Source organism: Poromitra crassiceps, assembly GCF_964638095.1.
Source record: "Poromitra crassiceps genome assembly, chromosome: 23".
Classification (NCBI taxonomy): domain Eukaryota; kingdom Metazoa; phylum Chordata; class Actinopteri; order Beryciformes; family Melamphaidae; genus Poromitra; species Poromitra crassiceps.
Window position 1 is genome coordinate 18246728 of NC_139639.1, and position 22178 is coordinate 18268905.

Here is a 22178-nt window from a genome sequence, read left to right on the forward strand (position 1 = left end):
AAATAAATTTGTACTTCTATTGAATACCTTTAAGAAATAACGTTAACATTATTTTAACCCGTTTAGTTGTGCCACAATAACGTTGCGCACAGTCTGCGCAGGCTTGATTTCCTACACAACACAACATATGCGTACTCTTCCTGTGTATGTTTGTGAAGATGGATAGCTAGATTAGTGCGTCTCGCTAAACGTTGCTGCGGATCAGGTATGCCGAAAATAAGGTGACTTGTATTGCGAAAAGGTGGGGAATTATAAGGATGTGTGTTAAAGTAGTGAAATGTAATGCTGAATTGTAATTTTTACCCGAATGTACTAGTGTTAGCCTCGCTTACATAGCACAGGCTATACTAGTAGCTATAGGTTAACATTAGCCAGACCAGACTCTCTTGATACACTGGTGCATTTAGCTAGCCAGGTTGATTGATGGCACAGAGGATTGTCTCTTTAGCAACAGCTGGCACCGCTGGATCCAGCAGATGAATAGCTGGCGAATCTGCTCTCAAACGGAAAGAGAAACATCTTCCCAAAGATGTCGTGGTTCTATCATGTCAGTCACGGCTCAACCCAACAGCAGGAGCAGCAACTCGCTGACATGATGCCAGCCACAGACAGTCTACCGGTATCTGGTAATTACTACTCCATGATCAGAGATCCCACCAGTGGACAGACACAAGCCTGGCCCGGCTGCTCGTCTCCCAGCCTGGATGACTTACCAGCAGCTCCCCGGGGTGCAGTACCTCCCAGCCTGGAGAACCTGTCATGCACCTCACTGAGCATGAGCCCGGGTGGGGAGCCTGAGCCCATCTCCTATGTGACCCTCCAGGAGCAGCGCTGTGTCCTGAGCTGGTTCCTAAGCTGGACCCCCATCCAGAGGGAGCGCTTCCTGCAGGACCTGCTGGGAAAAGCTGTGCCCGGGAAAGTGTGCACCCTCTTGGATTCACTCAACACTCTGCAGGTACATCTCACATACCATTCACTTCTAAGCAGATAACACCAGAGGTTGATCTTATAATCATCTGTATTTAACAACAGTTTTTCTTTGTGTTCTGTGTCAAGGTTAAAGACAGCCCACCAAACATCTTTGAATGCCAGCTGCGCCTGTGGACCCAGTGGTTTGAGTCATGGAGTGAGGAGGAGAGGAACCGTTTCCTACACATCCTGGAAGAGCGGGACCCACTGTTCGTTGCCCACTTCTACAGGAGTGTAGCCGGTACAGCGGGAAGGGATTGATGGAGGGATAGGGAGAGAGAAATGGATCAGAGCATGGCAATCTGGGCACCCAGAGTCTATCAGTACTCTGGGTTCCCAGACTGGTGCATTGATTGGCGGGTGTTATAAGTGATGTATTGAATACCAACTAGAATAAGTGATTATGTGGTGAGAAATGGATAAACGGTGTGGATGAGAAATATTTTGTATTAGGACTGAGCTAGTTCCCCCTTCTTGAGAGGAACATGATGGGACTAATTTTTTTATTCTGATTATTTTTCCTCCTTTATTTACCACTCTTATCATTATTGGAGATAAACCATTTCCTGGTGGAAGACATAATCTTTCAATAAGGGCTTTCTCTGTTTTCTCTTCCCCCCCCCCCCCCCCTTTTTTTGGGATCAGGACTCATGCATAACATTGGCTGAAGATCTGTCATTTAGTAACATGATTTCATCAATAAACTTGTTTCACGTCATATTCAAGGCAATTAAGCTTACAGGCTCTGTTTTCCCGTGTTGTGCCTATAGTGACTAAAGCACCTAGAATGACATGTGGACAACAAGAGGGAAAATGTAATGGAGATAAATTCCATTGTTGTATTACAGTTTCTCTCCCAGATTTATTATTATATAGAACTTTTTTTTTACCATACAAAAATAAATGAAATACACGATTACACACAATTGTACAAATTGTCTTGTTTTATTCTCTTAAAACTTCATCAAATCATCAATTGAACAACAGTAAATGGATTATGTGTAGTGTACATATTTTTCTGTTTTGCATTTTGACAATTCTTAGATTTAGAGATATATTTATGAATGAGTTGGAATGCTTTTTTTTTAACATTTATATATCAAATAGTGGAGTAAAACAATGTCCTCTGGGAAGACAGAGATAAGAGTCTTGACACTGTCAAACATAACTTGCCCTATTCACTATTCATGTATCCACTCCACTGAGCCAGCAGCAATCAAGACAATTGGACTAATTTTCACCCATGTCAACACAAGCATTGATAGATGGATAGATTTTGTTTGTTTACTTGTTTACTTCTGACCTACGAATGAGTAGATATGATCTCTGGTTGCAGCATCGTAGAAAGAGATCTGACCCTTTGTATAATCCAGGAGATTACCCAGTGTGACAGGTGGCACCTGTGCTGGGATAGAGGCATATTATAATTATAATTCCTCAAGTTCCTAGGACATATTTCATTAGCCAATTTATAGCTTTCATACATGGTGCAAAATTAACTTTTTTGGCTAGTGAATATTCAAATGTTACCAGCCACTCAATAGATTACCATTGTTTGTTTGTTTTTTGGCTGGTGGTGAGTGACGCAAATCTACCAGTCACTTGCATATTTACATTTTACAGTACCAGTATTAGGCTGGTGTCTGGTGCTAATTGTGTGCCCTGCTTCCATAGCATTAATAGCTTAACTATTAGCTTACTGTAGCTAGCCAGGTTAACTAAAAAAAGTGACGCCATTGCTAGCTGAAGTTATTCAAGTATCTCCCCATAGGCTACTAAAATAACAGCATTCAGTTATCTGCTTCAGTATCTGCTGCACTGCCTTGCTTTTTACACATCCTCTTTTCTCTTTCGTTTTGACTTCCAGATATAGTAACTTCTTAATTTCCCTCATTCACTTTCAATTCAAGATAATTTGTGAATCATGCAATTTGAATGATTTGCATAATTCTCTTGAATTGAAAGTGAATGACCGTGAATCATTTCCGTCAAACTTGCATGATTCACGTACATTCTGGTCACAATTGCTCGAGTGTGACCAAAAACATGACCACAGAAATGTGACCAAAATTGCAGAACCCACTTATTCCCTTTTATAAGGATATCAAGAAAGATTGAAAGTGCCACAGCCACATTTGAATATCATTACAGAATCGGCAGACTAACAGATTCCAAGATATGAATTGAACTTGTGTGAGTGACTCACTGGGGTAGACCGTGTTACCGTCCACGTCGTTCAGTTTGTTGTGAAGATCTGAGGAGAGTACCAACAAAAGTGCACATATTATTTATTGTCCGTGTATTCTATAAAGTATGCTGTGGTGAAGACTTCACTACCTTCTACTGTGTCTTGCAGCGGGATCTTCTCATTTGCAAAGCCTATCGAGATAGGAGAGACAGACCAATTTAGTTTTGTCTGATAAATCATGATAAATAGGGGGGGGGGGGGGGGGGGGGGTTGGTAATGCTGCTTTTACTCCATTAAATGCTGATTGATGCATGTATTGTATCAGTGAGCACTTCCAGAGAGGGAAACTTACTGTTGTATTTGTCCTGCAGTTTGTTATCTCCCTTTTTCAACTCCTGCTGTCGGTTGAAGTCGGAAGCCTTCTCATGCAGTTGCTGCTGAAGTCCATCCTGCACCCAGATGTATAGCTACACAGTCTTACTAGACTTTCTTTTATTTTTTTCATATACACTGAGCTTCTCCACAGTCGAGTATGCTTCCTCAAGCTGGAGCTGATCCCACCACACCAAACTGGTGGACACAGCCCTTAATGACACCTGCCGCATTATCACGGGATGCATCAAAACAACACCTGTCCCATGCCTCTATGCCTTAGCTGGCATTGCTCCCCCCCCCACATCAGACGCTCCACCATCGCTCAAGATGAGCGGAGAGCACAGGAGCTCGACATCAGGCACCCCTTGCACGGCCATACAGCACCTCCACCCAGACTAACATCAAGAGCCAGCTTCCTGCAGACAGTCCTGCCCCTCCAGACATCCAAACAAACAGCAAGGGCCGACATCTGGAAAGATGAATGGAAGCAATACAACCGAACCCATGAATGGATGGAGAGGAATTACACCCACCGAATGCCTCGCTAGCGGTCACGACCTCCCATGGCCAACCTGGAAGACCCTTAACAGTCTACGTGTGGAGCAGGGGAGGTGCCAGGCACTGATGAAAGCCTGGACATATCAGACAGAGGACACATGCAGCTGCGGATCAGTACAAAACATGTCCCACCTGCTAGAATGTGTCGATGCCCCCCAGTGTAGCCCACAGGATCTGGCTGATCCCACCCCATCAGCTGTGGCCTGCGCCCGATACTGGCAAAACGACATTTAAGACTGCTATGGACTCGAAAAGAAGAAGACACAGCTGCTTTTCGTATGAGCTGCTGGCTCATTGTGTTGCAGTTCAGCTCGTTCAAATGTTGCAACAACAAAAAAAAACACTCTGAATGACACACTCACACATGATCACATGACCATGTGTGTGAACTCTATTCCAATGAAGAGCTGAGCTTTTAGGCGATACAAAGTTCCGCCCCTTTCTCTTACTCAACTCCGACAAACCAGGAAACAGATGTTATTATTGTCCCACTCCTCACTGATGAGACACACACATCGAGAGACAGACGATAAGATTCACCTTCAAACCCACGACTTCCACTGAAGGATGACAGCTACAGCAGTGAGGTGACACAGGGACTACTGGAATACTGCTACTTTAACTTGTTGTTGACAGCCGTTTCAGAAGAAACAAGACTGAAAGTGAAAGTAACTTTCAGGGAACATTCTAGAGGAGGGAGTGGTGCCCCAACTGACTCACAGACTTCTTGTTTGAGCGATTTGTTTTTCAGCTTCACTTTGAGAAAATGTCCTCCAGACCAGAGGAGGATCTCTCCTGTATCATCTGCTGTGACATCTTTAAAGATCCTGTCATCCTCCCATGTAGCCACAGCTTCTGTAAAGCCTGTCTGCAGAGCTGGTGGACAGAGAAACAAATACGTGAGTGTCCAATTTGTAAGGAAATATCTTCACAGAGTAAACCACCTCGTAACTTGGCGTTAAAGAACCTGTGTGAGGGTTTCTTACTGGAGAGAGATCAGAGAGCTTCAGCAGGATCTGAGCTTCTCTGCAGTCTGCACTCTGAGAAACTCAAGCTCTTCTGTCTAGAACATCTGCAGCCAGTGTGTCTTGTCTGTCGAGATTCAAAAACACACACAAACCACAGATTCAAACCCATCAATGAAGCTGCACTGGATTACAAGGAGGAACTTCGGGAATCACTGAAGTCCTTAGAGGAGAAACTGGAGCTCTTTAATGAAGTTAAAGGAAACTGTGATCAAACCGCAAAACACATTAAGGTCCAGGCTCAGCGCACAGAGAGGCAGATTAAGGAGGAGTTTAAGAAGCTAAAGCAGTTTCTACAAAGGGAAGAGGAGGCCAGGATCGCTGCACTGAAGAAGGAAGAGAAGCGGAAGAGTCAGACGATGAAGCAGAAGATTGAGGGTCTGAGCAGAAATATAGCAGCTCTTTCAGATACTCTCAGAGCCATAGAGAAAGAGCTGAGAGTGGAAGATGTCTCTTTCCTGCAGAACTACAAGGCTACAGTGGAAAGAGTCCAGCGTCCCCTGCTGGAGGATCCACAGCTGCTCACAGAAGCTCTGATAGACGAGGCCAAACACCTGGGCAACCTGAGGTTCACAGTCTGGGACAAGATGAAGAAGATTGTCTCCTACACTCCTGTGATTCTGGACCCAAACACTGCCCCTCCAGAATCCATCCTGTGTGAAGATCTGACCAGTGTGAGATATGGAGAGAGACAGCAGCTTCCTGAAAACCCAGAGAGGTTTGCTGGCTGCTGTGTCCTAGGATCTGAGGGCTTTAACTCAGGAACTCACAGCTGGGATGTTGAGGTTGGAGACAATACAGACTGGCAGCTGGGTGTGATATCGGAGTCTGTGGAGAGGAAGGGACCCATATGGTATGGGTTATGGAGAATATGGTTCTATGATGGTGAATACAGAGCAGTCTCCTCACCCGATCGATTCACCATTCTTCCAGTGGAGAAGAATCTCCAGAGGATCAGAGTGCACCTTGACTGGGACAGAGGAAAGCTGTCATTCTCTGATCCTGATACTAACACACACATACACACCTTCACACACACTTTCACTGACAGGCTGTTTCCATACATTAACAATGTGAATGAACTCTCTCTGAAGATTTTACCAGTGAAGGTCTCTGTACAGTGTGGGCAAACGGGGCAGAGTCATTTCTCTTTTCTCACGAATGTTCTCTTAATTTTGTTCGTATCCATGATTTGCTGGTTTTTTTACGAGGAATCACCGCAAATCCCATTTTGAAGCGAGATGATCTCGAGAACGGAAGACAAACACAAGTCAGTTTACACACACTACTGTGTATATCTACTGGGTTTGCACTAATTCAGATCAGCCTTTTTGTTGCCAATCCTTAAGACCACATCATTGTCTATTCTCTTGTGAGTTTTCAAAAACATGCTCTTACTCTTACTCTACTCACCTCTACTGAGGTGGGAGTTGTTGCTGCTTTCCATTTGCCCTATCTAAATCCTCAGCTCATTGATCTTTTGCATCAGCTGTCTCTGGAGCGCTATGATACATAATTTTAGATATAAACATTTGTATTTAACATTTCATTGATACAGAGTCGCCCGACAGGATTAGCATTGCAGGGGAATATCAAACACTTATGAATGCAAATTAAATTTTAGAGTTAAAATTGAGTTTATTGTATTATCGTAACTGAGTACGAAGCTAAATTGTTAAGGCTTTGTGAGTAAGGAAACAACAGCAACACTCGCCAGTAATTCCAGTAGTATTCATATGTGTGACCTTCTCCCGCAATATATTCACCTCACTGGTGAGTGCAGCGGGCTGCAGAGCTAGATGTTTTTGGGGGGCATTTAGCATTAGCTTTTTAGTGGGTGACGGTGAATTTATAATAAGCAATATATATGCCATATTGATATGTGCTGGGAAATAAATGAGAAATGGTTGCATCATTTTGTGTTTTGCTCTGACTTTAGTTTAACGCAGGAATGTGTTGCTATCGGACGTCTCCAGCAACTGGTTTATCTTGTTATGCAGTTGGGCATGAAACCCTGCCAATTAAAGGTACATTGCAACATTCATTATGTCTAGTCCAAGCGTATTTCCTCTTTCTTTACAACTTGATGGCTTACAGTCAATTATAGTTGCCGTCGCACGGCATGTTTGTCCCAAGATTCAGTTTCAATAGCCTCACTTCACTCCTTAGGCCCAAATGCCTTTTCATAAGAAAATGTAGTAGTTTATATTAGAGCAACTCTAAGCCCACCAGTCTGGGGTTTCTCCAGTGGTTTTTTCCCTCAGGTCCCATGTCATGTGGTCTGTATAGGTGATAGAGATGTTAGCTGGCCCTGAATTTGTATAGGAATGAATACTCACCCCGTTAATGGTTGCGAGTAGTCGCCTGCTGAAGCTACCCATTCAGCCATATTAGCTGTACCTGAGGAAGGCAAATCATGTTAAGGCAGCACAGCAACATAGACAGATTGATTTGCATAGTCTTACACGCAAATATCTACATGATGTAGATATGACTGATGTAACATCAGTCTATGCAGTGAGCATATCTGACAGCTCGAAGAGCTTCACTTTCCTCATCACTCAATCAATAGAGCTGAGGCTAAATTACTCACCTTAATAGTCTTTTAGTATGTTCTGGTTTACATTAGATAACAGTAGGCCTCTCTGGGACTTTTCTCCCTCTAAGTCCCTGTTTTTAAATGTATTTTAAATTTATATAAACTAATTAAAGACTTTGCTATTGTTGTATAATGCGTAGTTGTTTCTCTTTCTTTTGTTGTTACATGCTGTCTATCTAAGTGCAGGTAATTATGGTCATGGTCTATTTTGCGCATACATTACCTACACTGCTTACTTTGAGTAGATTTATATATTTCCTTAGGTTTGCATTTATATTATATATATTGTCAGTCTTCAGAAGTGAAGGTCTATGCACTCTGTACTTACGTATATACTGTACTTACATGTATAATGCATTGGTGATTTGTATGATCCCTGATTTACACAAATGTATACACCTGGTTGTTTTCTCTCTCCACCAATCAGTGTTGAGTCTTTGATGTATATGAGTGCCCCTCCTACTTCCTTCTTTATTCTGATGAAGACCTCTGTGTCAAAATGTCAAATAAACTGACCTGGGAGCTCATTTTCAGCGTGCGGACATTACTTTTCTTTTGAGTTTACTTTGTGCGTTGTCCTGCACCTGACCTGACCTGCTGAAGCTGCTGGATGTGCGCGCCCTACTTCTTTCTAAATGACTCAATCCCTACAGAGAAAGTTTTGTACACAAGATAAATAAATATACATTGCTCAATTTGTTACAGCTGCTTAGAGTTTTCCCAGTATTATTTTATTGTACCTTTATTTGACAAGGTAGTCACTTGAGATCAAAGATCTCTTTTACGAGCAAGACCTGACAAGGTCAATTATCATTATCAATATAAATGATTTATTTTGCATGCACATGCACAAGGCTCACCGACACAAGATTTGATTGTGATAGAAGAGGAGAAATAGATCAAATGTAATTACTCAACACCAATACAGGAACTGAATAAAAATGATACTCAAACTCTTAATGCGTTAAAATGTTAACGTTGATGATGTCATAGTAATAACAAAATAACAAGCTACAAGTGCTGTAGCTATACCATTGCATTTACATTCTTGGGATAAATTCCTTTCTGGTAGGATTATCTGGGGCCAAGAGAGAAAAATTAGTGTATCAATATTAGGACTGTCCTGTCAGGAAGGATGGACAAAAACTTGGGATTAACTAGATTTACATGCATTACTTCATCCATCCATTGTTTTTTAGAAATTTAATTTATGTGTCAAATCAACTAATCCGATAAATCACAGTCTTGAGGACTCACTGGGAGCTGTGAAATAATCCAGTCTACATCTGAATGTACCATGTAAAAGAGATTGTAGTTTTCACATAGGATGGACTGAGAAGACCACACATTTTTTTAATTGTGACAGTTTAAAATAAATTATTTATAGCGTTCTATTTACTGTACAGACTGGTATTTAGGGACATATTTATGTATTTATTTTATTTAGCTAGACATATTCTCTGTAAAGCCCCCTGGAACACTTGTGAATTAGGGTGTACAAATAAACTTGACTTGACTTGACTTCTATAATAGAGACAGTCTGCATGTCTGGGAACGCCCACAAAATGTTAAATGGCTGGCGCGGAGTGGGGTAAAACCGCCCATATATCTCATGGGCTGACTCACCAAAAGACGGTGCTGCGGCTCTAAACTACAGGTTTGAGGATTCTAGAGCAGAACACAAGAAGTCTGCTCAGATGTGCCTTTACTGTGGTGGTTAAATCCCCGATTGTCTCTGCCTGCCTGGGCTGGGCTATCAGCTAAATTCTAACTTTGCTGAATGGATAGAATGGGGGTTTTTACCACGCCCTGACCACGCCCCCAGCCAGGCTAAGCCAGCTAAACCAGCGTCTATGACGAGACGTGGCCTCAACCTATGGCACAATGTAATTTGGGAGCTTTTCACTTTGTAGTTTTTTAAGTGCTGATAAAGCAGATGGATTGAAAATACTGTGTAGAGCTGTCAATTAGTTTTCTCAAAATGTTCCATATTTTTTTATTCATAAAAGCATTTTTATCAGTTATAAGAACACTATCAAGAGTAATGAGATTATGAATGGCAAACGATCATCTATCAATACTAAGTGTAAACTCAACTAGTGTGCCAGGTTTTTGCTGGTGTATGACCTTTTACCTTTGGCATTTAAGATTTATTTGACAGTTCAAAGTATGATACACAGGAAAGATTTTGGATGACATACAAAGGTCAAAGTAAGGCCGGATTCAAAGCCAACTTGGCTTTTACATGGTACGCCTTGGCCCAGCAGGGCTACTCCTTCTATGACATTTTTAATGGAAAATAAGGGAAATATCAAATTCTTGCACAAGATTGTTTTTGTTGTTGTTGTTTTAAACATCCATGCACCCATGTTTCTAGTATTTCCTTTTATGTGTACAGGCTTACCAATTTTAGTGCATGGATAATGATTAACAACATGCTTTCTAGCCAGGTCATTTTTGGTAATGGGGTATTACCAGAAGCCTGAAGGTTACAAAATTGGACCAATCCCCAGACTGTTTGGAAATGTCTGCAAGGCAAAAGTAAACAAGATTGAGTCCAATGTCGACACTCAACAATCAGTTAACAAAACTTAACTTTCCAATTTGCTGCCTCTCTTATGTGTTTTATATCAAATTTTCCACATTGGTCATATGGTCTCAGAGCTTCGCCTCTTCAGGACACTCAAGAGTAAATCACCTACAGTGATGTGTCTGATTAAAAGCAAACTGTTCAGTAGCCTATTCAGCACAGCACACAATTATTTCCCCTCATTCTCATGATATTTGATTTAAGAATTCAAACTGCACACATATGCCTTTAGATCATCGAAAGGCCTATGTATGTGCAGTTTGAATGTTAGATGTTAGCAAGACGTATCAATTGATATCTCGCATTTATAGCTATTAATAATTTATGGCAGGTCACCTTATATTATAATTAAAACTATTTAAAAAAATCTGTCTGTTTAAAAATGAAAAACTGCTTTTCAAAAGCTGCACAGAAGCCATTGTCAAATGCATTACAATTAAAACTTTTTGTAGAAAAGGCCCTCTCATACCGACCAATGAGACCATATACATTGGAACACCCATGGGCCGGATTCGAACATGTGACCTAATGAGCTGATGTCATGGACTGGACCACCATCATCACAGTCACTCAACTGTGAGGTCATCGATGATATCACTGCAACTATGAGGCCATCAATGATGTCACTGCAACTGGGAAGTCATCAATGATGTCATACATGCCAAGAAATAAGCGATGTTTCAGACTGTTCTGGGCTGTGTTCTTCGACTGCTGAGTAGGCTACTTGATCGGCTGCCTTACCTCAGCCTGAATGCCCCAATAAAAGCAGCTCCGTGATTCTGATCAACACCTGTGGCAAGTTCCAATTTAAATAATCCAGCACATAATAAGTGTAAGCTACTTCCCTAGACTTTTATTTATTTATTTTAACTGCAGCCTACTGGGAAATGTTCTTGTGATATTCCTGTGGGAGTTTATTTATAGTAATGCAAATCAAATCCTGTGGGAGTGTATTTATAGTAATGCAAATCAAATTCTGTTTTAGCTAAATAGCCTAGGCTTAATTGTCCCTATTAAGAGGGGGCATCCCCAGACTACATTTAAATTAATGTTATTGTCTTCTTTTAATAGCCTACATGCATGGTCTCTCACCACCACAACACATGACGCTCTCCAGAAGCGAACATTTCTCAGCAGCCTTCGTTCAAATGAATGGGTGGGCGTGTCCTACCGGGGATCCGTAGGCGGAAGTAGCTACTAGATACTCTCGCTTCTTATCGCGATATCACTGTAGACGATGGGGAGGTGTGTGGTGGTGTTTTTATGAATGTCATCTGTGGTTGTATCATTCTTGCAGCAGTATGAACAGCGAGCACTGCTTGTGAAACAATACATGTGATCGGCCGGGTTTCTTCTGAAGTTATCTGCGCAGAAGGATTTGAGAAGTGGCCTAACCAAAGTCTTTGCTATTGAAAAAGGTAATTTATCTTTGTTGAACGCGGTCGAGACTTTCCAATTTTGGTCACGTTATTTAACGCTAGATAGCCTACTTTTCGTTTTCAAAGGTTTGCCTGATCTAAATGTGGTTTGCTCATCCATCCTGATACAGGCTAACTACACAATTAGCCTACTGCTTCTGACTCGTGTAAGGGTCTATTGGAAATGTTTTCTTATTAGCCTAATTAAAAATCACTATAGTGAGTTTTGACGACTATCACATTATTTCATATTATGGCATTATATTCCTGTTGTGCTGTCTGTCTTGTGCAGTATTCATCTAAAATGTGTTGGATTACTGATGTTTTCTTTTGTAAGGATGGCGTGGCACTCTTCATTTTCACATTCATCCCAGTTTATCAGTGACAACTAACTGTACACGCCTGTAGCTGAATAACAATGACCTAATCTATTGCGTAACACACACACACACACGCACACACACACACACACACACACACACAATTGCAAAGTGGACTATGGACATTGGGTGGCGATAGATAGCGCACCATTTCACTTTTCTCCTCCAAGGATCTCCATTCAACCTAACTGCTTTTAGGTGGTGTGTGTCTGAGTAATCTGCTGTCTTCTCCGCTCCAGACCAGAACATGTCCCTCAGTGGCTGGGTGTGTGTGGTGACCGGGGCCTCCAGGGGTATTGGCAGGGGAATCGCTCTGCAGCTGTCTGAAGCTGGAGCCACAGTCTACATCACCGGCCGCCAGGAGAAGACTCTGAAACAGACCGCTTCCGAGGTAAAATACAGGCCCTTTTTTATCTATAGGCTACTATTGACCGCTGGCATTCTCCTGTTAACCTCCATTAGGGGTGTTAGACTTCTAAAAATGGCAAACTTTCCCTTCCCCTTTTTGGTGGATGTATTGGCCAATTCTGGGTGTGTTTGTGGTCGTAGTATTTTCAGCTGATTTGTGTTTTTCCTCAATGCAGGTGAAGGAGAGGGGTGGCAATTGTGTGACAGTTGTCTGCGACTCTTCAAAGGAGGAAGACATCAAAGATCTGTTTGAGCGGATCAAGCGTGAGCAGAACGGCAGGCTGGATATCCTTGTTAACAATGCCTATGCAGGGGTTCAGGTGGGTGCCATCACACATTATGTAGTGTTTACTGTGTATAATAAGGCTATGCAGGGAACATCAGGGATGGAGCACCAACCATAAACTACCCACTAGCCATGTTCGGAATAGTTCACTCATTCATTCACTCACTCACTATTCCCCATGTAGTGTTTAACATTATAGTGAACTACATGGGGAACGATCAAACGAGTTTCAGACACTACTACCTCACTCTTCTTGTAAGGTACATTTGCTGTTCACTAGAAATTGCAGTGCATTGTGGGTAATTTTATAGTGGACTATGCAGTGAATTAAATTAACAGATGAGAATTCAGACACACACAAGATGATTATTTCTGTATTAGGGAAGGGTTTCAAACAGGGCTGCTGTGATTTACCTGAGAGCAAACGGTCATCATCATGACATTTTATTCTAGGCTATCTTTGAGAATATGGGAAAGAAGTTCTGGGAAATGGATCCATCCATATGGGACACCATAAATAACACGGGCCTCAGGTGAGTTTCTGTGCATAGTCATGTCTGATTAGTCATGTATTCATCATGGTCAGCAGACTGCTTAGTCATTTCCTCTTATCTACTGCCAGTTTCTCAGACTTGTTATGCAAGATTCTTTAGTTCAGCAGGAATTCACTCTCTCACTACTAGTTCATACAGGTAGCTGACATTTGTTTTGATATATTTACTGCCAGGGGCCACTATTTCTGCTCAGTGTATGCCTCCCGGCTTATGGTGGCGCAGGGCCGGGGTTTGATCGTTGTCATCTCATCTATGGGAGGGCTGCGATATTTGTTCAACGTGCCGTACGGCGTCGGCAAAGCCGCAGTAAGTTCTCTGCTCGTTAAGTCCTAGATGTATGTAATCAAGAGCCAAGTTGGGCCACAAACACAGCGAATCTAAATATTCTACTTCACCATATCTCTCTGTGTTATAAGTCCATTTTCTTTCCAGTGTGACAGGCTTGCGGCAGACACAGCGGTCGAGCTGAAAAGCAGAGGGGTGGTGTCTGTCAGCCTGTGGCCGGGGGCGGTTCAGACAGAGCTGGTCTCCCAATTCATCACGGAGAAAGACACGCCACAGGGCATAGATCCTAAGGTAGACTCTTGTTGACAACATGCCGTTACCCAAAGTTATAGCTATTTCCGCCTCTCCATGTTTGCTAATGTACGGGATTCCCTTTTCCTCAGTTCAAGGAATATTTTGCCAGTGGAGAAACCACGGAGCTGAGTGGGAAGTGCATTGTCGGCCTGGCAACAGGTAGGATTTTAAGAGATGGCCTTCATATCACAATCAGTTTGTTAAAAGTAGACTGCAATGAAATGCAACTCCTGGAGTCTGCTTCACTTTAGTCACAAGGGCTTTGCAAAAGAGGATTTGAGTTACTGTGTGGATAAGATTGGTCTGCACATGCCATGCATTGTAATGAGCCTTAGGAAACCGACGTCCTTGTTGAGAAACATTTGTCTGTTTAGCTGCTTATTTTACAGGTTTGACTCGTACCAAGTTTTATTTGCAAAGTAGGCGTAATCGTAATCATCTACTCATGACACAAATTGGCTTGTGTGTGGTTTCTCTCTCTGCCTGAAAGATAAAAGTCTGATGTCGCTGACTGGGAAAGTCCTGATGAGTTGTGACCTGGCGAGGCGCTATGGGATAAAAGATATTGATGGTAAATGTATAAATGTTTCCTGGAGATTTGAACGTAACCATTGTGTGCGATCACTTCATTCTAATATTTTGTTTGCCGTTTTACTCCCAGGTCGGAGTGTGACTGATTACACCTCCCTGAAGTTCCTGGTGACCCAGGTCCCGTACCTCTCCTGGCTCTCTGTCGTTTTGCCCTCGTTCCTGCACGTGCCACGCTTTATGCTCACCCTTGCGGGTGGGCGATTCTAAACATGTCTGATGTATATCAATGCTTCAGTGGCAGTAATCATAGTGTTTCTACTGACTCTTATGGAGTTAATTCTATCTAAATCTATATCAGCCTAAAATGGGATAATAGCATTATATATATATATATATATATATATATATATATATATATATATATATATATATATATATATATATATACAGTATATATATATGGGATAATAACACTAAGACTGACTGACCTAGATATGAAGGAAGGGCTCTTATTTCAATTACATTTTCATTCACACTTGTGTGATTACAAATTAATGTGATTCTATACTATGTAAACATGAAGGATGGTCTCTATCATTTTTTGAGGAAACCCCTAGCACTAATGTCAGCTGTGGGTGAAGCCACAGAATGTGAAAGTGGGAATGTATTTAGTGTAATTATTTTCTAAAGCAGTATTTCTATCTGTATCCGAATCACTATGTACGGTACTGTAAAGGTGTTTGAATAAAGTTAATCAAGACAGATTTCAGAGAAATAGCCACAGAATGTGAAAATGTGAATGTATGTTGTGTAATCTATTTTCTAAAGCAGTCTTTCTGTATATCCAGATTCACTCTAAAGATTTTTGAATAAAGCTAATAGACAGATTTCAGCTAAATAAGACTCAGATTTGTTTTGATTTCCCCCCCTGGAATTTTGTGCTTTCAATTTAAATATTTGTGTCTAATGTTTGATAAAATGCCATTAAGGTGCATTCTGTCACTGCATGTTATAAAGTGGAGGATAAAATCCCATGCAGATGTGTAATATCTACATCTTCTACATGTCTTATTGTGCAGGATGCATTCAATGTTATGATAAAGCACACAGCTGATATGTAAATTACTCCGATAATTCAGATAAAACCACATGCTTAAAGCTACTTGTATAATTTTACGAAGAAAACCTGAACCTCTGACATAATAATGTGATACTTTATAAATCCCCATAGGGAAATCATCTTTTTTCGCTTGTCCCCCTCCACTGGGAGGTCAAAACAACATGCCGGAAGCTGGTAGGCATTCAGTATTGCTCAAGGACAGGGCTTTGAACCCATGTCCTCTAGTTGAAGGGCAGCCTCCTTGCTCGCGTCACCCCAAAAAAGGTTTGAAATAAGCTATTGAACTACATCAGAAACTCACTGGAACACTGGTGGTTCTACTCTTCTCCCTTTGTTACAAAACATTCTTTTCTTGGTTTACTGTTGGTTGACTTTGCCAAAAAGGTGATATGTATTCAGATTTGAAATCAGTTATAAATATAAGTTTGATGTTTTATTCTTGTTAAACTTCGATGATGTATTAGCGTTAAACTCTCTCTGAGAAGAGTTACTTTTTTTTAAGCTCAGTGATTCTCCAGGGTGAGGAGGCTCCAGTGGGTCCCTAGGAAAATGAGAAATAGCCTAGTTTCATTCATTTGATAAGTTGGAGCAGAATGTTTATTTCGGATCAGATGATTCACTGGCCCCACCTAGACAGTTATGGACAAAACCATATCAAATCATGGCCCTATTTTGGGGGAAGGGGGGCATGGAAATGTTTGGGACCACCCGACCGACCCCTGCAAGCCTACTGCCATAATACTACTGCCATAGCTTTATAATACAGACGCCTCCTTCATCCAATCCCTGGCCTGCTTTCCGGGCTGGCACACCCTCCCTGGCTGCCGTCACTGTGGAGAGTCACTGGGGCCTGCTGGGTTTCCTGGTCCTCTCAGCTCCGCCTAGCCTCGCTCTGGCCGGACAGGGGAAACACTTCTCAGTTTCAGAACAAAAGCGACAACGGACGGACCGAGGAGGACGAAGTCAACGGCGACCCAAGTAGAGACCTCACCCCCGTGGATTAAACTCTTCGGCCCCTCTACGACGAGAACCCGTCCCGCGACTCAACTCGACAAACTTGGATGCCTCGCATCTTTGTATCCCGACGATAATCCCGTCGAGGTGCTTGATAAATAAGACAAGGGTCAAACAGGCAGACGGCATTGTTTCCCTGGGCTTTCTCTTAACTTCAGCCATAAAATACGGACTGGAGGAGGGGTAAACTGGATTTATTTTCGTTTAATTCTCGCTTTTGCGGATCGCCCGAATAAAAGATCGCTTTGGCATTTTCGGTAAGTTTATTTTTATGTTCCAGTGAAGCGTGTCTGACGGCGAAGTGCGCCTGTGCAGTGGGAACCGTTTTAGTTAGTACGCCACAAAGGGGGAGACACTGGACTGTTATTGTCACGTACTGGCATAGTGAGCAACTTTTGAGCTTTTTGTTACATTGTAGCACTGATACATAAACATTTATTGTACTGTATGCGAAAATACAAACGGGCGAGGAAATTATCTCTGATATCTTACCCGTCGTAAATTAATCGTAATTGAACTTGTTGATGGTGATTATTAGCCAATGGCCCTTTTGCACACTTGCGTGGCACAAATGTCCCTAAATAATCGGCCATGGTGTAGCTAATCTATTCGCTGAATGTGCAACATTTCCTCTGGTGTCCCAAAATAAATAATAATTAACCAAATTAAATAAAACCCCCAAACAGACAACAGACTTATGTGACTTAGCTATTTGTAAGGCACTGCTGTTAAACACCTGATTCATATAGCCAATTAGCTACTGACTGCAGTGGGGCAGAAATAGCCATAAACATTACGTTCAGTTGGATTATACATTATTTGGATTTACTAACACACAATTTGACATTTGATTTGGGATATGTTCAAGTGTTGGCTATACTACACCTGTTGCATAACACACATCAGACAACAGTGTTTGTTTTTCACTGGGCATTTTTCCACCAGGAATATTTCACAATATTCACTGAATGTGCTTTAATTCTGTTGCATGCTTGACTCAATTCCTTGCCTATAGAGAATGACTAATATGCCATCATTGTCTCTTTCTGTAGGTTTCTTATCTAGTAGTTTGCCTTGGTGAAGAGGCTACACTTGAAACTTTGAGGACTGAGAACTTGGAAGTGGAACAAAGCCTGGACTGAGGAGGGGTGAGAAAGTAGACTGTGATGGATTTCTTATGGACCCCCATTCCCCAAGTCCCCCACCCCACCCTACCCTACCCTACCCCACCCTTTGCCACCACTCCCCCACTCTCACAAAACAAAAGTCAGTCACCACAGTGTGGTTCCAGGGGGGAGGGGAACTCAATCTGGACAGAGAGTATACGACTGGTTTCATTGCGAGGTTCAGAATAAGGAGTGCAAAGTAGGGGGGGAAGGGGGAAACAGCTGTCAGATAATTGACTTTGAGAATACAAGAGAACAGAAAGTTTGCAAAACATCAACATCATTGGTTGAACTCTTCAGTATCAATTTTCCTGTTATTTTTTTAATTGTGTGCTGATAGAGTTCACATGACGGGCTGGTTTACCAGGCTACCAGACTGCATGGATGACATCTCAGTTTGACCATGAGATCCAGTACAATAAATGAGCCTCATTGAAAGTGGATGTAATTGTGGGAAGTTAAAGACAACAAAGAATGCAATATTTGCAAACTAATCTTATCTCAGGTATATTTTTCCCTGTGTGTGTGTGTGTGTGTGTGTGTGTTTAGTTCATATAGTGGCTAATGTTAAAAATCAAAACAACTTGGCATTTGAGACAGCAAAACACATCAAGAGCCAAATCAGTGATTTTCTTGTTTGTTTTTGTTTTCTAGGTAAAAGAGACCCGACTTTTATATCCCAGATGGCAGCCTACATTGAACAAAATGGTAGAACAGGGCTAGTCGTGGACATGAAGCAGACGTTTGAAGGCATAGTGACAAAGACGGAACGTGAAGGAAAGCGTGTGGTTCAGCGCTCCTCCAAGGATGTGCGCCACTCTGCCAGCGCAGCTGATAGCAACACAAGCGGTGCGGCTAGTTTCAGCACAAACAACAACTCTGTCGTGTGCCTGCCTCTAGTGTCAGAGGGACTGAAGCTGGTGTGGACGCAGTCTGATCAGACTCGTGAACTCGACAACATCCCAGAGCTGGTCCAAGCCTTTAACTTGTTTCCGTACCCCACGTCCCGTGAGGTGAATGCCTTGGCCCGGGTGTGTGCCTTGCCACTGGACAAAGTCAAGGTGTGGTTTATGGTGCAAAGAATTAAATATGGTATCAGCTGGGCCTCAGAGGAGATAGAGGAGACACGACGGAAGCTGGCAGTACCTGAGCTTTCCGCTGATGATACTGAAACAAAGGAGGAAGCCAAGATGAAGAGCAAGAGGAAAAGTTGTGAGGAACCTATTATCGAGGACATGGATAACATTACTGATCCAATAGAAGATGCTGTCTCCACCTTGTTGCCCCAGAAGAAACCAAGTGCTCTCTCCACCTTGACCCCCCAAAAGAAACCAAAGTATGAGTCACCAGAATCCTACAAACCAGCCAAACCCACTGTCCCATGTTTCAGCTCCTCGCTCCCTCCACCTCAGGATTCATACTACTACCGCCCCCCAGTGGACATGCCAGCAACTACTCCGGCAGACATTTCCCTAGACCTCTCGGAGCCGTCCTCACAACAGCGGCGTCACGGACGTTACAAAAAGTCCAAAGCTCAGCTCGCTGTCCTCCGCAGCAGCTTCCTGGTAGAGAACTGGCCCGCGGAGGCGGAACTTAGACGTTTGCAGGAAGAAACGGGGCTGAGCCGCAACGACATCCGTAAATGGTTCAGTGACAGCCGCTACCAGCTTAGGGTCGGCCGAGGGACCCTCGCGGCAGCCCAGGTCTACTCTCACCATACTGCAGCTGGAGTAAAAGATGATCAGCAGCTTCAGCCTCTTCCACTCACGACTCAAAAGACTCGTCAACAACAGCCTAACGGTGCGAAGGTACAGGAGGCAGCCCGCAGCAATGGGATTAAAGACTCACATTTCTTTCAGACCTTTCTGTCAAACAGCCTGGAAGCCTTTGGGGAAAGAGTGGTAGATGTGGAGGCAGAAGGCGATGAGGCTGTAGAGGAGGTTTCTGGCAATGGGGATGATTTTAAAGAGGAGGAACATGAAGAAATACCCTTACAGTTGACCAAGACCAGCAAGACTGATCCAGATGTTCCACAGCAACCATCAGGTATATTAAAAGTGTCCCCGTGCTCTTCCCCCTCTGGCACACCACCACCACCAACAGCAGCCTCCACATCAAAGAAGTCTGCCCACTCTGCCAAAGCTGGTTCATCAGGGGCTTCCTCGTCCACATCCCCTGCCCTCACGCCTGCTGGACGACCACGCAAGACCAAGGAACAATTGGATGTGCTAAAGCAGAACTTCTTACTCTGCCAGTGGCCAAAGAGCGAAGAGTACACTGAACTTGTTAAGCTTACAGGCTTACCGCGGGCGGACGTTATTCAGTGGTTTGGGGACACGCGCTACGCTGTTAAAAACGGTCAGTTGCGCTGGGTGCAGGGGGTCCGCGAGCAGTTCTTGGCTGAACTCGCTACCCAGCAAAGTGGCAGTGGTTTAACTAATGGCAGTGGCTCTGGGGCGACCCCGAGAGGTGGCGGAAGCCGCAAACGTAAATCTCAAGTGAACGCATCAAGTGCCCCAACAGATTCCCCTGATCTCCAACCGCTGGTAGCGTATCACCGTTTGACGGGGACACTACACGAAAAAGACCTTGACACCCTATGCAACAAGTCAAGAATGAGCTACCAGCAAGTGCGAGATTGGTTTGCATCTCAGGAGAGTGAGGAGATTGAGCAGGAACCTAATGTCACTGATTGAGTAAAAGACACTGGAACCAAACTTACTGAGATTTTTTGGAAGTTAGTGGGGTGTTCCTTTTTTCATGGCAACAGCTGTAGTTATTACTTTGGTTAGCATTGCTTTAATTGGAGCAGTTACATTTCCTGCTTATCCTAATATATTTGGACTTGAATAAATACTTGTGCTGCCTATGTTGCTGTAAATAGGACAGTACCTTGTACACTGGTTTGATATATTTTTGGCTTATTTCTGTTTAGATTATCACTACTACAGATGTTTTTTTTTTAGTATGTTATAGTAGCAGTATAATTTATATTGGTTGTACTTCTGGTACTTCAGTGTAGCAGGCAAGAAACTGCTCTGGGAAAATGATGACTATGATGATGAAACTGTTGACTGATCACTGTGTATAATCATTCCTTTACAGCCAATAATTCCTTTTCATGAAAAGCACACTGGACATCTACACTTTAATTTGGCATGTTGCACTTGGGCTTTAGAGCCTGCAGCCATTATCGTCATTAAATACATTTCTTTCACAAAATATGGATTCCTAACTATACAGTGTCATTCATTGATCCATTAATATTTAAACCTTTTGCCATGCTGTTTTCAAAAGGTTTGGCGCAACCAGCAAATACTGTTAAAACTAATTGTAATTCAAGTTGATGCAAGCATATTCCTGAAATGTATTTCTTGATTGTGTTTAGAATAGATGCTATGCCGAAATACTTGATTTACACGTAGTTAGCATTGACCTGCACCGTTCAACAGTAAAAGTAGTCATAACTAACAAATAGACACAAGTTGTCAACCTTAAATTGAATTTGCTTTGAGTGATTCAATCCATGTCAGTATTTTAGTGTCTCTGCCTTGATTTTTAATCTGTGTAGGTATGGGGGGGGGGGGTGAGGTGATGCTTATGGCTTCAACACATCCACCTACTGTAGAAGCTGTCATAGTGGAGGAACGTGACCTAGGTTTGAGGTTTGAGTTCTGGCAACAGCAAGTGTATAATCTCTAGATAAATGAAAATAGTGAGGGCCCACAAGTAACCAAGTAAAACATGCTTTTTTTATCAACACAGAAAGCACAAATGTGTCACATTCAGGTATGTCAGCACATGTATTTAACAGAATTATTTCTACCTTGCTGTTTGTTATTCTATTAGCCATGAAAAGTTAATGCAAGTATTATGTGTGGAAAAAGTCCAAAAGACTTAAACGTCTTCCTTTGCCTCAGTTGTCGATATCTATACACTACAGTAGTTGATCTCAACTTAGTTTCTTCTTATTTGTAAAAGAAAAAAGGGCACTCATTTAATGTTACTCTGTCTCATTTGAACAATTGTGTCACTAGAAACAGTAAAGGATTTGCCTTTATAACCATATGTGCGAGCTATTTCTTTGTGTACCTTTAATGAATCCCCCTTTTTTTTATTGAACTGATTTTGATTCATCAAACTTAATATTCAAGAGAAGATGACTATTGATTCTTGTAAACAAGCAAAAAGCAACTGGCTGTGAAATCATTCAAACAGAAACATTTCCAAAGTGTTCAAATTGCTGCTAAAATGTATCGGCAGAAAAAAGGATTAAGAAATGAATTCAGGAAATGCATTCATTCAAAGGCCCTGTTCAAACTAGGATCATATGGCAGTTTAACTCCTCATAACATCAATACACACTATCCATATCAGCAAAACGGATACAAACCATCGTAAGTCGACAACACTGCAGA

At 42.3% G+C, this 22178-nt stretch overlaps 4 protein-coding genes across 5 annotated transcripts; all 4 read left to right on the forward strand.

Moving 5' to 3' along the window:
• Positions 1 to 147: 147 nt before the first annotated feature.
• On the forward strand, positions 148 to 1890 carry cUnh14orf119 (chromosome Un C14orf119 homolog). Of its 2 annotated transcripts, XM_083659527.1 has the most exons (3): positions 148 to 241; positions 449 to 955; positions 1057 to 1890. In XM_083659527.1, exons 2-3 carry the CDS (start codon positions 530 to 532, stop codon positions 1228 to 1230), a joined length of 600 nt encoding a protein of 199 aa, XP_083515653.1. In that variant the 5' UTR covers positions 148 to 241; positions 449 to 529; the 3' UTR covers positions 1231 to 1890. The 2 variants fall into 2 exon arrangements, with proteins under 2 accessions (XP_083515653.1, XP_083515652.1); XM_083659526.1 differs by having other exon boundaries at positions 155 to 955.
• Positions 1891 to 4590: 2700 nt separating this feature from the next.
• Positions 4591 to 8232, forward strand: LOC310797172 (nuclear factor 7, ovary-like). The gene has a single exon (XM_083659512.1). The coding sequence runs from the start codon at positions 4857 to 4859 to the stop codon at positions 6348 to 6350; it is 1494 nt and encodes a 497-aa protein (XP_083515638.1). The 5' UTR covers positions 4591 to 4856; the 3' UTR covers positions 6351 to 8232.
• Positions 8233 to 11588: 3356 nt separating this feature from the next.
• dhrs1 (dehydrogenase/reductase (SDR family) member 1) lies at positions 11589 to 14815 on the forward strand. Its single transcript, XM_083659520.1, has 9 exons — positions 11589 to 11722; positions 12342 to 12493; positions 12687 to 12830; positions 13250 to 13329; positions 13524 to 13656; positions 13783 to 13926; positions 14019 to 14088; positions 14420 to 14500; positions 14591 to 14815. Exons 2-9 carry the CDS (start codon positions 12350 to 12352, stop codon positions 14725 to 14727), a joined length of 933 nt encoding a protein of 310 aa, XP_083515646.1. The 5' UTR covers positions 11589 to 11722; positions 12342 to 12349; the 3' UTR covers positions 14728 to 14815.
• A 1704-nt stretch (positions 14816 to 16519) lies between these two features.
• On the forward strand, positions 16520 to 21046 carry homeza (homeobox and leucine zipper encoding a). The gene is made up of 3 exons (XM_083659504.1): positions 16520 to 16851; positions 17647 to 17742; positions 18415 to 21046. The coding sequence occupies exon 3, from the start codon at positions 18444 to 18446 to the stop codon at positions 20454 to 20456; it is 2013 nt and encodes a 670-aa protein (XP_083515630.1). The 5' UTR covers positions 16520 to 16851; positions 17647 to 17742; positions 18415 to 18443; the 3' UTR covers positions 20457 to 21046.
• Positions 21047 to 22178: the final 1132 nt, after the last annotated feature.

Excerpts from the sequence above, each read along its gene's own strand:
- cUnh14orf119 (XM_083659527.1), top strand. The coding sequence starts at position 530 with ATGTCGTGGTTCTATCATGTCAGTCACGGCTCAACCCAACAGCAGGAG. Across the intron at positions 956-1,056 it reads ATTCACTCAACACTCTGCAG|GTTAAAGACAGCCCACCAAA; the intron begins GTACATCTCACA and ends TTCTGTGTCAAG.
- LOC310797172 (XM_083659512.1), top strand. The coding sequence starts at position 4,857 with ATGTCCTCCAGACCAGAGGAGGATCTCTCCTGTATCATCTGCTGTGAC.
- dhrs1 (XM_083659520.1), top strand. The coding sequence starts at position 12,350 with ATGTCCCTCAGTGGCTGGGTGTGTGTGGTGACCGGGGCCTCCAGGGGT. Across the intron at positions 12,831-13,249 it reads ATGCCTATGCAGGGGTTCAG|GCTATCTTTGAGAATATGGG; the intron begins GTGGGTGCCATC and ends ATTTTATTCTAG. Across the intron at positions 13,330-13,523 it reads ATAAATAACACGGGCCTCAG|GGGCCACTATTTCTGCTCAG; the intron begins GTGAGTTTCTGT and ends ATTTACTGCCAG.
- homeza (XM_083659504.1), top strand. The coding sequence starts at position 18,444 with ATGGCAGCCTACATTGAACAAAATGGTAGAACAGGGCTAGTCGTGGAC.